Below are 18,644 nucleotides of genomic sequence, written 5' to 3'. Positions count from 1 at the left end.
TGTGTAGTTCAATGGCTTATCGCCATACACACCATACATTGTTCACTGGTCTCTACAGAGACACGAAGGAATTTACTTAAAGAGACTTAAACTGGCGCTTGATGATCCTTGGAAATCTGGCTATTCCACTGGGCTTTGTCGCACGAAATGTTTTATCGGACAGCGGTGACCAGACAAGCTTCTAATCAAACTATCACTTCCACTGTTTTTCTAGAGATCAGGTGAGACAACATTTCCAAACTGAATGTCACAACATATGCGCAGCCATAGGATCGACAGAATGTGTGATTTACGTTCTAAAATGTAAACACTGATGACAGGTGCCTTGATGATCTTCTTAATCGAGACATTCCTGGCTAGAATGGATCTCGCTTGCAGACGTCCGTGGAGATGAAAACCTAATTATTTTCCTACTTGAATAGTTCTGCTGTCACAAATTAAAAGTGGGCTGGATATGGTGCTGGTGGTGGACAGCTCAAGTGGATGTGGTTGGCAAGGGTATCGGGGACACGCAGTCGTCGGCGTCCAATCCTGTTCTTGGAGGGCAGCACTATTTCGAGTAAACAGCTTTTGCTTGAAGAGACCACCCCATAATTCTTGCTATCTTCCAAAATTTGTGTTCATTATTCCCTTTTTATGGGGAAGTATAGACAGCGAGCCAAGTTTTTGCCCAAATAAGAAATCTAGGTGCGAAGAAAAACTTTCGAATTCGACCCCTATTCCCATCAGTAAAATCAGTCTGGGTCCGCGCTTCCATTTTCTAGTTTTGTCCGCACCAAATAATAGACAACATCAGGACCCAGAGTGTGCATTCGAGTGACAGACTGAGATGCGGTGTCCCGTTGATAAGGAATATTTAACTACTAAATTGAACATCCACCAAAGCCTCAAAGATAGAATCTTTAACGGAGTTTGGGCAACAAAGTAAAAACTCTATTCTTGCAGTAATTTTTTCGGCAAACTTCTTTGCCTTCACATTTCTAAATAGGTATAGGGCAAATAAGATCCTATCCTTCGTAATACAAGGGTCTCCTCTTGCAAGCTCTCTAAACAAAATTAGAGCGGTGCCTAATTTTGGATAGAATATATTCACATACGGGAGTGTGCATCATTGAGGCGGCTTGCGTTGACGGCGTTTAGAGAAACAGTTGTGCGCCCTGAGTTAAAAACAATCACAATGCCCGTCAACTGTTGTACTAAGAATATGCAACATTCTTACCCGTTGAGGCCTTGCAATAAATCCACATGTAGGCTACTAGGAACCGCTAGAAATTTGAAGTGAACAGTCGGAATAAGTTACTTTCCTATTAACTAACTTCCTGAGTATCACAGCATGCAATGCAATCGGGTTCATGAACCACACTGTCCACTTTGTTCTGGCACAGCTGATGGAAATTCCGCGCAGAACTACGGGACGTCCACGGTCAGGGACAGGTGGTGTTTAGTCTTCGTGACTGTCCACAAGGTTCCTGAAATTTGTTTGTCAACCCACGATTAATTTCACCCCCTATCTCAACAGGTGGACACAATCCCATGTGTCCGTCAGACTTAGGTAACAGCCGAAGTCTGCGCAAAACATTCAGTTTAGAAAGATCATGAATGAAATATTCTGATGAATGTAGTTGCCTTCCTCCAAAGCAAGATTAATGTGCAACGGGGTGCATTTTGCGAAATACGGTTGCTGACGTTGTTTTTTCACCATTATAGATGTCTTATGCGGGTTCGAATGGAAGCCAGTGAAACTACCCATCATTGAAGTTTGCTTTTCTGAAAAGTGTTAATTACAACAGAAGTGGATGTATAGCCGCGTCATCCCCAATAGCTCGGGAAGGATGAAACCAACTTGGACACACTATCCATGATTTAGCGTGGAAAGATGTTCCTGTAAAGTAGCTGTAGACCTTATTCTTTCCGACGCTGTTGTGCGGTACTCTAGAAAGTAAAAGCGAAAGGCCGCATTCCCCTAAGACTGGTTATTATAATCGTTTTCCCATAATATTCGGAAAGCGGTCATGTGAGTCGTTGCAACCCATTGCGTTGCTTTGACAGTGGCATGAATATACCCTTTCTTTATCCGAACTTCTCCTGCCGTTTGATATTAAACAACTTCGCTACAGTTCCGTTGCTCGATGTGGTTTCTAGGTGGCACTGCTTCAAAATCACAAACAGCCACCCAGTAGTCGTTCGGAAAATTCTGAACCAAATGAATAAAACGATTAAGCCTGTAGTTTTGATACGGTAGCTCCAACGGGTGTGAATATGCGCTGACGTTTAACCACCCAGTAGCACGTTATCAAACGAGTAGTTTGGCTTACGGACACAGAGAGACTCAAGGCACAAAGTGAACTGTAATGTGAAATAACCGTGCAGCACACATGACTCTGCTTGTTTCGAAGAATACCACTTGTATCTAAAGCTACGTGCAAGTGCGATTTTCATATTCAATGGGCCAAACAGGGGAAAATGTCATCGAGTAGATTTGACGTCAAACAGAAGTAAATTTACGACTCCTTCAAAATCCACGACTGTTTATAGACGAAACCCCAGGATATCGCGCAAAGTTATCCAATCTTGTCGTTCATTGCAGGAGACCTGACATTGCACCAGTCCAGTGGGGTTTCGCAAACAAAACATCCCGTGTCTGAGATATGCTAAATATAGCTGCATACAGATGAGGAACCAGACGCAGTGCCAAACCTAGTAACTAATAAATATCATCATCACGTGAATATAAAATACAAGTTCCCTTCACGATCTTTGTTGTTCACCTTCTTCTGATCAGAAGCAGCCCTGAATTCTTAGTTCTGGCTACCTCTATTACCTGTCATGCACCAGAGACTCCCTTCTGGTTCGGGGGTGCACATTACACAGGTGACTGTCCTTAGATTGCCCGGTGAATTCGGTCAACCTTGACAAAGGCAACTGCCAAAGATAAAGCAGTTTTACGCTGTTTTGTGGTACAGGCCTTAACTTTAACAAACTCTGCAGCTATTTGTCGTTAAAGTTAATTATTTGTTGTTTTTCATCCGCTTTTTGATGTATAACGTTAGGCTGTCATTTGAAGCCTGTATAGATGGAATGAAATAATATTGACCGGTGAGCCTGAATTTCTTGAAAGCGTTTCAGTAACGGATCGTATTTTATTCACCATAAAACTACGAACTTGTATCAGATCTGTTAATATATGTTAATATATGATATTAGCCCATGTAGAAAGTAGAAATAATCTAATTAGTCTGAAAAAGCCCTCCGAAAATGCTTTCCTTAGAATTGTACATTTAGCCGAATTCAGCCATTTTGAAAATGATTATTTAACGTAGTCTAGGAGATAGGGGAAGTTTTTTTGAGAACTTTTCAAGCCTTGTAATCATTTAATTTTTCATTTGTTGACAAAATAACTCGAAATGTCTTGATTAGCATTACGGTAAAAAAGCAAACTCAAACAGTCCTAAGGTACTTTGCTTTTTGCAAAACGCCTGTGATTTTCCTGTATTTCGAACAAACAAACACCGCTCCTGGAACCATTGTTGATAAGCTGCGAAGAGAAGCAAACATGACTGAACATTTAGTTTTTGTGATTTTAACTTTGCCTGGTTCCTTTCAACTTTAAGCCATGCTTGATTTTATGAAACCGCACTTGTCTTATCTTTGTTGTGTATCATAATTTCCTCCCTAGAGGTGACCTGTCATGTGACAAGCAAACACATGAAACCTTTGAAAAGATTGGTTCTACTGGATAAATCTCTGTTCATTCATTTTTGAACAAGTATTGATGGAAAATTTCTGAGTTCTCCATGGGAACAGTTTTGAGTTCTGTTAATTTTGAGAGGCAGCGGAAGATAAACTTTTGGACAGTCGGGCGATTCTAGCCCCCTTTCATTCGTGACTGTGGTAATGGCGCATAAATTTACAAAATACATTTGGGAAAATAAAACAACTATGAATTTCAAAAGATGAAGAAAGCGATCCCAGGTTGAGAGTAGTTTAACAGTCGTTGAACTGAAACCTGCTTCCACTTGGTAAGCCCAGAAATATTGCTCGTTAGCTATAATCGGAAAATTTAATTTTTCCACTCAGAAGGAGATCCTATTTTTAGGTGAGTGAAATAACTTTCATCACATTTGTCTGACCATAAAATTTTTATTTTGTTTGATGGTCAGTGATAGATCCTAATTTAGGCTTTGCCGTGCAATCTTTTGTTTAGGAAATTTTCCAAAAATATGGACTAGAAAAGCCAGGGCTGAAATAACACACCTGGCGCTCTTTTTGCACTCCCGGGTGAACAAAGTGGTCTCCTGAATCATTTTTTCTTTTTCTGTAAGTAGGAGAATCGTGTCTGAATATGAAACTAAGAAATACCACATCAAGGTGTCGTGGTAAGGTTGAGAGCATTATACGTGACTGATATTGAAAATAAACAGGCCGGCTGGTTATTAATTTGATATAAAGTCACCCCAAAGTCCGATAAACCGGTAGTCATTTGTTTTTTCCTTGGTCACAACCATGTAACTGCAAGTGGCATAGTGAATGGATGAACAAGCCGTGGGTAGCAGATAGCTGTGCAAACCGAAGGCTTATTTCACTGTGAGAAGTCAAGGTAGTTAGGTTGGCCTGTTTTATTCCCAAGTGCATGCATACATCACACGCTTGAGTTTGGCCGATCTACAAATCTAGGACCCCCGCGTTCAGTTACCTCTCGGTCGGACTCGGAAACCGATGTGAAGCAGCGTAATTCACTGACGCAATATCCTTTCACACGTGCGGAACGTATTTTAATCCCAGTAGGAAGTGTAATTCGGAGAACCGTTTGTTAGTTTTCGTGGCTGTTTCTCACTAGTTTTCTATTCACCCGCAAACGGACGACTTCTTTTCGGTGTAGAGAGATGGAGAGATGATGAGGACAGCCACACCTGTATCCATTTTACAAAATATTATTGTTAGCGTTCAGTGTGATGTGCGCGCTAGATTCTCAAATGTTGCAGACCGTTGTTCATTGCCGATGTTGTCAAAGCAGTTGAAGAGTTTCCACTTTGAAATATTCGTAGCGTCTACGTAAAATTTCGCCTGCAGTTGCAAGGTCTCACTAAGATGGATTACTAATACGACTGACTGGCTTTGGTCAATTTTCACAGTAAAACATTCTATCTGTATTCAAAATATCGCTTATTGTGTAAAATGTGTTCTTGAATGAGTGGTTTCAAGTTCTTATACGAGTTGATAAGTTGTGCATCGGCATTTTTACAACTGGGCCACGACCTTCGACTACCTTCAGACGCAGACGCGCCTTTGGTTCCTGCAGACCTGGTTGGCGGTAACGAACACGCCAGGTCACTCCGAGAACGCCTTTTCGCGGCACTACAAATCGACCGTGAAACCATTGGACATGCACAGCAACACCAGAAGACTGTGTACGACCTCTGTATGCAGTAGGCAGCTTTGTGCTCCTACACCGACCGAAAGCACCAACGGGTGCGCCCGCAAAATTCAATCGCATGTGGCAGGGACCTTATGTTATCGTTATCAAGAGGCCAAAGAACACCTATGTCATTCGTGACCTTTCTAAGCCACATGCGGATGTACAGTGTGTACACTACAATCAGTTAAAGCCCTACTATTCCCCCATTCCTGACACCTAGCCGTCTACATCTTCCTAGCTCCCACCTGTCATCCATACCATTGAGATCAGTACATCCGAAACAAACACTCCATCTGGGAACTGAGGACAGTGCTCATGCTCGGGAGGGAGCAGTGTAACGCAATTGAAACTTGACTGTTCCCGCTTAACACGACCTTACGTGTGCAGTTCTCCCTCTCTCTCTCTCTCGCTTTCAGGTATCCCGGACAAGTCACCACGAGCGCCGGACAGGAAGGAGTAGTCTGCATGGACCCTCCTCCCCCGAGTGACCTTGACCTGTTTGTCTGTACTTCACGTGACCTGTACCCGTTGTTCCGGTTCCGGTTTCGGTATCGAATATACGTGTATTTGCAACGCGGTCATTCTGCTTTCCTATCCGTGTGTTGTGCTTGCTGTAACTACACGTGCTGCTGTGCCTGAGTTAACCCGGTGTATCCGTTGCTTTACAGCGTACTGCGTCGACTCGCCCGCGCTACAATACGACTGACTGATTTTGGTCAATTTCACAGCAAAACATTCCACTTGAATTCAGAATATCACTTATTGTGTTGGTTTAAAGTGCAAACTAGGTGGCATCCTTGAAGAAGCAAAGACAAGACTAGGAGTCTGAAGCCGAAATTTCCCAATTATTAGACGATTCATGCACTGGAAGCAATCGAATATAGTAACACAAGAGAATGAAACTATATCAAGTTTTGAGCCATGTGTTTGCAAGCAGCTGGGAGATAGGTTTTTGTACAACCATCCAGTTCAGAACGGAGCCATTTTTGCAGCGGGTGAAGAAACGGTCAACCGGTGGCTGTTTTTGTGAGTTGCCCTGGGAAACCAGATCTGAACTGTGTCGCACAACACACGCGGATGGCAAATGTCCAAAAAAAATCATTCCGCACGTTCTGACTTTCACCCTCCTGTCTGCCGTCGTCGTTCTTTGATCCATTCTGTGGAGAAAGTCTAACTTCTCCCCTGAAAACCACTCAAATGTCAGTCCAAACCTTGAAAAACTGTGATGCGATATTTTCAGTATGGGTTGATCCCAACAGTAACTAGCATAAACAGTTATAATTTATCGTTTCCTTTTTCGACTTGAAAAAAACAGCCTAAAATTCTCTATCAAGGTAATATGCGATACTTGGCGTTTTATACATAAATTTTCAGTCTAATTCTAAAATACTTTGCGGTCATAAGCCAGTCAGTCGCATTAAAATGCACTGTTTTACCGTTCGTATGTTACTGGCCTGGACCGTAACTTAAAGCCATATGGCCGTTTAACGCGTCAGACTATGCACTTGTGGAGGAACCCTGTGGATCAGTAAACAAAGAAGCAAAACTGTAAATGCAAAACTGTATAAATCTCTGTCCGAACCTACGATAAGACGGTGGAATGCACCTGCAGGAAAATTTCCATGATGTCGGACCCGGCATCAAGCGAAAGTGCCATAAAAGACACTTGAAAGATTGCTATTAGCCTGCACTCAATTTGAAAACATGATCTGGCGGTCGATGTGAAATTAGTGCGTATTTGTTTTTTGGACTTTGCAGCAATACCGTCACCTCACCAAAGTGATGACTTCGATGCTTCGATGTGCCAGCTTTTGGGATAAAAAGCACTAATTTAACATTTTAGATATGAATTTATCGGAGACGGAAATTTTGCGGACTAAAGCGTTAAAATCAGATGCAAAATATGCCATACACACTGCTTTTTCATGGTGAGGTGCCCAATTTCAAGTATTTTAACAGAACCTTTTAGTGGCTACGCACCAACAGTGCACCTTTTCCTGCTCATTATCATGCGTTCAGTTTGGTTTCTCCAACTTTGTCATCATCATTTTCACGACCAACCCTTAGAAGCATCGTTGAGGCTTCACTTTAGTAGTGTGTTAGTGTTGTTCATCGTATCGTTTCGGTGTAAATCATGTCGAACTTATATCAGTTGTTGCCGGTTTATCCCGAGAACGACCTAATATGTGAACTGAAAGTGAGAGGTGCCAGCGTGGCGTCGAGGTGCACAACTGCCGGAAACACATCCTAATGATGAGGCTATGCACTGGAAATACCAGTGCTATTGGATTGTCGCTATATCCTACAGCACCCATGGCTTTGTACACGAGGGTCACTCGCAACAAATCCTGTCTAATGAAACTAATTTGTTGAATCACAGTTCGTCCTCATTTGCAGGATACACAAACTCAAACTGGGCGTGGGAAACAAGACACTGTTTGACAGAGGATGAGTTAGTACGCATAACTAACACAAGCTTAGGCGCTGGGTGCAGCACTGAAGTAAATTGTCTGTCAGTAGGCCGAACATCACATCGTTACCAATCGGTTGATACTGCCATGTCACCACAAAAAATTCTGACAACCCTTGGATCATCCGATTGTAGCCTGTCTCAAAATCGTACAAAACAGCCAGAATCATAATCTGGATTACACCACCTGTCAGATCTTACAACCTTTCTGACTTAACAAGTAGTTCAGATAAACAAACATGAATTCGGGTTTTGAAATTCGTGGGTTTACCTTCTGCAACGGCTTCGAATTATGAAGAGCCATCCTCCGCTGCCAACACTTCTCACGGGATTATAAGTGCTCGACTTTAGCATATATTGGGACATGACTTTACACTTACGATTTTCGAAAGTATGAGAACGTTCCAGTCTCTAAAGACGCCTTTGCCTCCTTGTTATCTTCCAGGATGAGAACACTGTCGTATCTCAGCGGTAGCAAAATTAACCCTACCTATTGAGGTTTAAACACGAGTGTGAAGAGTGGAACCATGTGGAAAAGCATGCGCTTAGTTACCAAGAATGTATTGTGTTGGCTGACATTTGGGACACGCGTTGTTGAGCTGATTTGCTTAGGAGGGCTGACTGAAATGATCCAGCGCGTTTTTGAAATCAAGATAGAGAGCATCGTGCTCCACCTATATTAACGCCGTTGCACTTGTCAAGGTCAATCTGGCCCACATAGCCTCGTAAGAGCCTAACTCCCGTTTTGCCATCTTCGAGGCTTGTTCTATATTTAGAAAATAGCACACAGGGCGTTGTACTCTTAAGAGCATAACCTTAGTTTGCGACTTTCGAGCTTGTTTTGTATTTAGAAGGTGCCACATCGGTCTTATTATGACTGCGGACCAGTTGACTCCTGTGGCTGTCGCACATTCTTTAAAAAGAAGCACCCCTATTGAGCACCGTCCGTTTGGAGAGCTTTTTTACCAAACGGATGGAAAAAATCAAAACTGAGAATTACATCTCAGTCCAGCTGGCTGTTCATCACTTTCATCCCCCTGAATTGTGCTGTTGCTCGGCAGGTAGCTAGCTGACCTGCGACTAAATAGTCTAGGCACTGATCTTTGCTTAAATGAAAGTTTCACCCACTAAAGGTTTTTTGGCCTCTGTTGCATGAAAAAGTTGAAAAAATTTTTTGCGTTCTTAAAACGTTTCAGCTTCCACAGAGTTTTAACCATCTGGATAGACCAAACACTTCAGGAGGTACGGACAGCATGTGAACTGGAATCCTGATGGCACGTAAATGTACAGCGCTTTCGCCACCATGACCCAGCAAGACAAAGCTGCGTCTCCAAAATGAACCTTGCGACTCCATGTTTTAGGTTCAAATCTTCAATGAAATTGGCTGATTCGTCCCGCAAGCTGACATTTTTATGCCACTGTGATGCGCTGTGGGCTCTTATTCCTGAATTCCAAGTGCTTATCTGGTTTTATGGGTTGAGCAATCCGAAGTGTGCTCACGTGTGGTGTAGACAAATAAGTAGCAAATTCGACCACCGAGATAGGTCAGTATCGTGTCCTCACTTATCACCAGGTTCGCTGGGTGTAGTTTTCCTCAGATTAGCAAACGAAGTACATGAGCTAGGGATAACTTGTTTAGAAAATGTGGTCTATAAAGCTACTCAGACAAAGCTAATTTGAATGTCATTCGGTTTTTATTTGTGAGGCTGCCATTACCCACTATTTTTTGTTAGGGTTATGGGTTGAATCTACTCCACTTCATAAAATCATTAAGTTGAGAGTAAACTGGAATTCACGCGAGTCTCTCAGTAACATCAAATTCAATAACGTGAAATTTAATGCCCTAGTTTGAATAGATGCGGGTGAAGGTCACGGAACCACGCACACTCGATGGACCTTCAAACAGAGCGGCATCTTTGAAGGACTGCCAAGGCTCCGGAAGCCTCAAGAAGTATTAAGTCAGGAGCTAAGTCAATTATACTTGCCTCATTTACTCCTCCCAGTTGACCACCGTGAGTTGCCGCCGATAGCCCCTTACGTTCAAGGTTAACTGTATTAGTTCAGTCATGTTTTGGACTAGAATGATGCCACTGATTAAAAGCCACTGCAGGACGAGACTGCCAAGTCTGCTTCACAAGTCGTCCATTGTAAGCCAAACCCAGATAGTATGCTGCAAGGCGTCCACTCTGAATGGCGTGGACGCTCTTAGTGACTACAGTCCATGACAAGAGGGGAAGATCATTCAATATCTGTTGGATTGCTCTAAAATGATAATTTATCTTGCACATCCAAATCAGCATTGGTCAATTCCAAATCAACAACGTCCTTTTTGCTTAAAGTGAAGGAAAAAACGAGGTACAAAATTAGCTGTTGTTAGTGTGTCGAAATGTGGGCAACTCGGTGAATTTATTGGTTGTTGATCAGATGGCTGTTGATCTGATCGCCGAGCTTGACAATTGTCTTGCAAACGTTTCATCATCATACGAGGAGACATCATCAGTGCGCAGTTGGGCGGGTACCTTCTGTTTGCCTGCGTGCATTTATATAATATTTAGGGGGTATCTGTTACCTCCTAATGCTGACAACCAACTAACCAACTAACCAACCCACCCAACTGAGCACTGATAATGTCTCCTCGGCGAACAGGTCAACGGCCACCTGATCAACAACCAATAAAATTATCTGTTAAACATGTGGAGGCAACTGCAATGCAGTTGAATGAAGAGGCCAGATTTTAAACTTACACATTCATATGCATAACAATTTGGTTTTGACGGGAGGCTCACATGGAGTCCAGCTGGTTCCTTCGTGTATGATTCTGTTGAAACTCTACTTCACACTGCACACTATACGTTTGAAAGTAACCTATTAGGTTTAGCTCTTCAAATTTCTTACGGTCACCTTCACACCCAAGGGTCCACCGCCATCCACTGATGAGGTGAACATTCAGAAAATCCTGAGACACATGTATTTCTGGCGTTTGCGAATTACATACTTTTATCTGTATAAGCAAACGCACACGGAGATCTACAATAGAGATTGTCGAATCAGAGTGCGAACATTTTAGCTCGTAGATTTTTAACATAAGTGCTGTGGAAATCGCAAGATATTTGGAGGCATTCAGAGTAATGCAGTAATGTTTTCTCAGCTCTTCACATAATTTTTAACTATTTTCTACGTGGCCTCAGAAAAATAGGAAATTGCATAAGTTGTTGATGTCCTCAAGAGACTGAGGCCGTTTTGTGTAGTTGTAATACAATGGTTTGCGATACTCAAGCGAGGAGTGCAAAATTTGTCAAAATATCGCCTTTTTCGCAACGTAAATCTTCACTCCTTTTAAAACGGTTATCCTGTTTTTGTTTTACCTATCTGGGAGCAGGTTGCGGTTGTGATTTTCAGTTTGAAATTTACAACTTTAAATGAAATTAATGTCAGCGTGAGGAAGCACATTCAGTGATCCAAAGTAATGAGTCACCGATGGTTTTTGAAATTTTGTTTGCGTCAAATTTCCATCCACAGTTGGTGTTTTGCATTATAACGTGTGTTCTAGCTGAATCACGAACTGTTGGTTAATTTCACGCAGATTCAACATACCGACTTTTTAGTCACCGACTTAATTTTTTCAGCAGCAAAGTATGTATGAATTAGCGGATATCCTGTATTATTCGTATCGGTACACATTGGTTTGTGATGCTCGTATATTCTACACAACTTTCTAACTGCCACGCCACAATGGGTCCCCCTCGAGAGGGACTACTTTTTAACTAGGGTCATTTCACATAGGTTTTGTATGATTTGACTTGGAACTGGTACTTTCTGAGTAGTCATTCACCAACTCCTGCAAAAACAACACCACCATAAGCGTCAATGAAACTCAACATTCCAAAGAAGACTTGAATGTAAAATTTGGGTTTTGGGTTTCCCTAAAATAAGGCTTCAGGTAGACGTCTGACTGTCTACGGATTAATGTTTGTTTCCAAGTTCCCTCCCATGAGTTTTACTACTTTATTTTAATACATTATTTGGCGTACCACACGAGTTAGCTGGAACCTGTTGTCAAGAGAATTTATAACCACATATCTTACGTGCACGCACTGTCGATGGAGTACTTCTGCTTTGTGGTAAGGTTAGTATTCATTTGAATCATGTTGGCACAAAGATATGGGGTTTTTAACATCATAAATCTTCAGGTTGGTCAGCGAGATGGCATGTTTTATTCATTCAGGTATGAGGGGAAACTTTCCGTCATCCGGTATCATTTCTAGTGTGAGGCCAGGTTTTGCGGGGTGTGTGAAGCCTGCGTACCATAGCGGTAGAAATGGCTAACTATCCAAATTTCAAACATTTAACCATACTAGGCTCGTGTCCGCTAGGTGGAGGAACTAACGAAACTTGTCCACTAGCCGCTACTGCCTAAAACAGTTGGTGGAGTACTTTTCATTTGGAACTACCTTCCATGCATATGAAACAGCACTGTTGCCCAAGATACTCCCAAAACAGCATTTCGATAAAAAAGTTACACAACCGTGGACATTTATCGAAAGAATGCATTGTGGCATCCCTGTGTATTGAAGTGAGTGAGGAGTTGTTACCTGTGGTGAAATTCTAGCTGTTTTAAAATAATGCACTTAAAACATATGACGGTAACCAGGAAAATCCTAAAAGGGGTTTAGATGGCAAGTCCTATTTTTGAGCAATGGAAATAAACAGATGTTGTTTGAGAATACGGATTTTGCGTTGCCCCTGCGTTATTTTCCACCTCATCCGCGGTTACCCGCGGGCATGTCTGTAAAATTTTGACGATATTAATAATAATACTAATAATTGTTTAGCTGCAACACCATTTTGATATCATGCCAACTTAAGGAGACAAGGGCTCGGATAGTGCCAGGTTGCCTGAACCTAAACCAAAGAAGTCCAGATGCTAAGGTTGGTTTTGAACCGCCGATATTCTGATCTGTAAGCTGACGCCTTAACTACTGAGTTATCTCAAGCCCTAGTAAAATACAGGTGATTAGGCTACGCTATCGCTCCTGACTGCTGTAATTACGACACAGATCATACCTGAGTTTATTTCAGCATCACCGACTTCGCGGTAGGTAGTGCGATTGCGGAAGTTAATAAAATTGCTAGGCAAATATTCTGGACGCTCTTGCATAGGAAGGTGCTAGCTGACCAAATATCAATATGCAATCTATCCAGGCATATTTTGCAGCACGTGAGATCAGAACTGGTGCTATGGATGTATAATGAACCAGTGCCGTCAAAGAGCATCCAAATTCCAATATTTTTGAAAGTTTCTGCACGGAATAATTCGACAGCTTTGTTAACTGATTCCTATTTGTCAAATCTTATTTTTCTTTAAAAATAACGATGCCGTGTTTGTGGTTGGGAATAGTCTAACAGCTAAAGTACTGATCCTGAAGGTGAAGGTTTTTTCTTTTCAAGTTGTGCAGTGAACCCACGCTTGCTAGGCGAGCGGTTCAGAATAACCACCCTCAAAATTTTCCGAGTTTGCTCCCAGTGCTGACAAATCCTAGATATCTGTCATTAGAAGTGATGAATAGGATAAAGAGCTATGCCAAAAAGGACAGAAACTTGCAGATTTCTTCAAAATGTGATACTGGAGACACCAAATGCGCTTTTCTCTTGGGTTACAACTTTTCGACTGCAGTGTTTACATACATATGTGTATCTTTGAGGGCAAGCTTCACAAACCCTCATCATGGCATCGGTCTTATAATGACCGTAAAAGTGTTATTTGAGCAAGAAGGCTTATAGGAGTTGTGAAAGAGAGCCGCAATATAATGTACTGGCTTCAAAGCATCAGCGCACTTTGCTTTATTTAAATAAGGCAAGTTACTACTAGCTCATATGCTCATTCCACAAAGAACGACGGGTCCCCAACCAGGATCATTGTGGTCGTTCTGTGTATGCGACCCTCGTTCTGAGCTTTTACGAGGGAGCCATGTAATACTAGGTATGTTCTCTCACTACTATCAGCTGTCATTCAGTCCTAATGTATGATAACCTTTGCCCTAAAATTCTGCAGTTGGCGTCCCACTCGGCATTCAAAACACTTGGAGAAGTTTGCAGTATCAAACAACACCAGATGCTAGGCGATCGATTATTGTAGACTATGGAAAAATGTAGCTTTTGATTCCTCATTTCGAACTTGGAATGTATACGGTCTTGAGGTCAAGTGAGTATCATCAATATCAGACAAATTTGTGGAATTGAATTATTTGGAGGCCTGATGAATTTCGGAGATCACACGGTGTTAGATATGTCTACGTCTTCAGTGAGACAGCCGTTTTGAGGAGGGATGGAGTAGTGTTAGAGTAAACAGAACCAATCATGCAAACTAATGTCGTGTGGCCTGGTACTCCTGAAGCATTTCTAAAGGATTGGAGATAGTTGGTCCTAAGAAACGTGATTCTAGCAGTGTCCAGAATAATGTCATGCATTGCTTAGCCTCATCAAAATGAGGCTGAGGGCATGCACAAATATTACCCTCCGCATCTCTGCGAAGAGAATGTAATTCCTGTTGCTTCGTTATACTTGGTTTAGAATTGATTAGTAAACAGATTACATATACCGTTATCATGAACACTTTCTTGAACAGAGGAAAACTGGTGTAATAACCAACTAGTGTAGTAACCAGCTAAGGCTTGTTGTGGACATAACTGTTCGCAATCCGAATGGGTGATAACTTTTTCAGCTGGAAGGATAGCAACGCTTTCAGCGAATTCCTGGTACGGTCAATTAGGATCATCAAGCTCCATTGACCCAGATAACAGAAGTACAGAGCCTGCTCCAAACTGACGATGCATTACGGTCCTAACTAGTAAAACCTACAGTGGATTTTTAACGAGACATAGCAGATGATTCGACTTTTTCAGATTCTAGCTTGACGTTATTAAACAAATTGGGCCAACTTGTCTCGCTATATGTGGGTGCGTTGTACGATAGACGATAAACAAAAAAAAATGACAAAATTATTGACCGGACGTACATACCTCCTACGAGTGTCTTGGATGACAACATATGTCCCAATTTATGGTCTAGAAGGAAAGAGATGACATTAACACTAAGAATTCCGGAAAAGTTACGGGCCAGTTCCTACAAATTAGTTGTTTATTTGCAGTCTGCATAGTTACAGAATCAGAAATCACTACATAACAGAGTAAACAGCATTTGAAAGGATACAGCACCGAAGGTATCACACATATTTAAGTATTTTGAAGCCAGTTGGGTTCGGATTAGTCCTCAACGGATAAAACGGTCGGTTGTTTAGTAAATTTTGGAGCGTTTTAGAAAACATTCTTGCTTGAACTTCGAATGTGTATTCGTGTTATCTTATTTATTGGAGTTTAAAAAAATTCTAGAAGTTAGCAGTAGAGTCTTGGCGAAAATAAAGCAATAGAGCTGACTACATCTCGTGAAGATATATTAAAGTGGTTAGCCATGTTATCAAGTTGAAAGGACTTCTTTTGATAACGCTGGATGTATCTGCATCCTATGATACAAAAAAGCCTGCAATACGTCCTGCGAGGAAAATAGGTAGAATATAAGAGAGCGAAAAAAATCTGGAATTATACAGTCAAAATTCGATGAACGACACAGATGAAAATGTTGCAAAGAGCTCTGAAAGCGTTGATTGCAAGGTAATATGTGGGCGAAAAAAGATCATTTGGAGCACCGAGAGGCTTTTCAAGGTCATAGTAGGGAGCAGAACTGTGATAAGGTGCGTGGACTGGATAGCGTGAATGCGGTGGACCGGCATGGAAACGGGAAAGGGTCTGACGAACAGCAGACGGTAATGCATAGGCTGACACAATGAGAAACACACTATGATGTCAGCAAGGCTGAAAACGTCATAGTCTGCCAACTAATATTCGTAGTATATGTTGAGGCTTCTTCTCATCCTTGCTCCACTTTACGTTGTTGTAAAATTAAACGATCTGCGTGCACTCTTCAACCGAAAATTCTGTGAAACACCTCGTTGTCAGATTATTCGCACGACACATCTTTCTGGTTGTCACCTGAGTTGCTGCCGCATGCAGGTGCGCACCAGGGCCAGTTTGGTCCACACAATTCTCCGAAAATTACAGGTGGCTTGCAGCTGTGTGAACAGACAGGCATCGGACGTTCAGCAACTGAGTTAATGTTAACAGATGATGATTTCGGAACCAAATTGTGTTTAAAGACTGAAACTTAAGGGCAGAACATCAAGTTCACTTGAAACTACTAGGTGTGCATTTGACGACCCGTTTCAGAGTTGAGAGTGAAATGAAGGGTAGTATGCGAGCTGAGCAGACATTTATAAAAGCCACCAAATTACCTCTAACATCCAACGAAGATTCGTAATTCCTGTGAAGATTTTTACCTCAAATCAGAAAATTTTCCCTTAATTGCCTGTTGCGGTTTTGTATGATGAGAACAGTGTCCGACTCAAACACAGAGATGTCATTAGGATTGCAAAATTTGGAAACTGCTGGTTCCGTTTCTCTTATTGAATCTTACCGTTCCTGAAAAGCAACATTGGATTACTCAAGCTATACGGAAGTGATCTTTTTGGGATTCAAGAAATAACGTCATTTCAGTCATGTATCACAACGCGGAAAGGTGCATCACCATTCGTAAGAAATGGAATATCTGTGATCAGTTATACGCAAATACAGACGAAAAACGAGGCAAACATTTAGAAACCTGCTTGCTTTAAAAAAACTAGTTGATCATTTGAACGAATACAAAAAGGAATGAACCCGTTGACGTTCATTTCGTTGGGACAATCACAAGTCATCACTAAGTGCAGTTTAACTGAATTGGCGACGACTGGGATAAGAAACAATAGGGGTTGCATCACCAGACACCGTCATCAATGCAAATGGTATAGCCGATAAGTATGACACAGCCAGTGACGCTAATCATGTCGTTCACTTCTGGTTTCTTCACAACAGCCCTATTTTTTCTGTTCCAGTTCCAAGCTACCAGCCGCCGTAGGGATTCAAAGGACAGTATGCACACACCAGAATCAGCCAGATTTGGAGATTAAGAGGGACTTGTAGAAAGAGACCCACTAATAAAGAAGATGGGCACCACAAACCAGAGGCGGTACCGACAGACCACAGTCCAAACCGGCAATCGGGACCAATTTTCGATACAACTGATTCAGGCACTTAAATACAGGCGAGAACGCCTTCAGGTACGCTGCAGCCCTTTTTGATGGGAAGATAGCTCCTGGGATCCATGTTGTTTTGGTATTTCGTTGACAAGTTTTTCCAAATAGTGACCAGGTTGCAAAGGAAACCCTTTCCGATATCTACAGAGGATGACTAATGTCCACCTAGTGAGTTGAACATGATGAAAAAATACTTGATGTGCGACCACAGTTACGCACAGATTTCCTAATTGTCCTGCGGTAGTTGAAATCAAACGAGTTTTCTGTTATTTTAAGCCTAGCTTCACATTTTTCATGTACGGCCATCAATCAGAACCTTTGGTTCAAAGTGCGATCCCCTATGGATTCGACCGACCACCGTTGAGAACTTTCAAATAACTTCAAGTATATGACTTATATATATATTCTTCAACAACTTAGAAGTGACTGGGATTGCCGAAAGCCGTCCAATCAACAGTATCCGTTAACCGAGAGTAGGCAACCAAAGCAACCATGTTAGACTGACTAATGCAGTCCACTTCATAGTTACGTTTACCTTTCTGCTGGGACAAAACGTTGAAGATAGTTCACATGCTTGGCGAAATAAACTCATTGTCAAGTAAATTTAATTACGCGGGCGGCTTACCTTGAACCCAACAGAATTTCTCATCTGTGATGTTTCCAGTTCACGTGACAGTGAAGACTACATGCACTCGAATTTTGACCGGACACACGGATGGGAGGTTCCACACGTGTGAAAGTGCACAACTGAAGAAAACAGAAACTTGGAATCATGATCTTAGTGATTCAGAGCAAATTAAGATTCATGTCAAGCCTGAAAAAGTGAGTTGAAACCCAATGCTCAATGCTAAGGATTAACTCAAAGTCAATGGGTCAGAGCAGTGGATTCCGTGGTATTGCAAAAAGCACTCTGAAGCTAGTTAAGAGAGACCACGTTGTAATCTTGAGTAGACTTGGTAGTGATATAAATTGAAAATTCTACAAAAATAAGCACAACAAACTATCCCGTACATTGACTGAACAGTACCTCAAACTTGCATTGCTATGGCAAATTTATTGCGTACATGCGCATATGCATGTCAAGGGGACTACCAAGTACAGGAAGAATGAAACAAGGCGGATTGTTAACCGAATGAAAATTTGTAGAGTACACTTCAACTGCGTTCCATTGGTTCTTATAAATTCGTATTATTGGGGTCTCCCCATATAGAAAATGAAGGGTAAATTATTAACCAGAAAACCTTGATCCGTTGATTAGAAAAGAGGTAAAAGGTCAAGTAGAATCGAAAGGATGACGGTGGAATGTTGGTTGTAGACGACGTGATTGTGGTCGGATGGGTTTACTCATGTGAGTCACATGTGTCACTCAACGACAGTCGCAACGACACGCTTATTATCATATTATATTGTCAGATCACAAGATCATCCTCCCGGTGACTGCCTCAGACGCATAACTATGATTTTAAAGAAGTCATCCCGTATTTTTCGGACCTTGTTTCTCTCTCAGTAATATATATATATATATATATATATATATATGTTCAAACCTACTTTAACTTATTTCACGTGATTCA

General features: G+C 41.7%; 2 protein-coding genes across 2 annotated transcripts in view; one reads left to right on the top strand and one right to left on the bottom strand.

Annotated features, from left to right (window-relative positions):
• The window catches only part of T265_10801 (hypothetical protein), a gene marked incomplete at both ends in the record, with an annotated part of 130,068 nt that overhangs the window by 51,410 nt on the left and 60,014 nt on the right, over positions 1 to 18,644 (bottom strand). The window contains one exon of the mRNA XM_009177276.1: positions 4,255 to 4,336. Coding sequence (XP_009175540.1) covers positions 4,255 to 4,336 — 82 coding nt within the window. The remainder of the gene's footprint in view (positions 1 to 4,254; positions 4,337 to 18,644) is intronic.
• Positions 18,373 to 18,644, top strand: part of T265_10803 (hypothetical protein) — a gene marked incomplete at both ends in the record, with an annotated part of 24,675 nt that continues 24,403 nt past the window's right edge. The window contains one exon of the mRNA XM_009177277.1: positions 18,373 to 18,418. Within this exon, the coding sequence (XP_009175541.1) occupies positions 18,373 to 18,418 (46 nt within the window). The remainder of the gene's footprint in view (positions 18,419 to 18,644) is intronic.

Source organism: Opisthorchis viverrini (assembly GCF_000715545.1).
Source record: "Opisthorchis viverrini unplaced genomic scaffold opera_v5_409, whole genome shotgun sequence".
In the NCBI taxonomy this organism is placed as follows: domain Eukaryota; kingdom Metazoa; phylum Platyhelminthes; class Trematoda; order Opisthorchiida; family Opisthorchiidae; genus Opisthorchis; species Opisthorchis viverrini.
The sequence above is the reverse complement of the archived record's forward strand: the minus strand, read 5'-3'. Positions and strand labels throughout refer to the sequence as shown.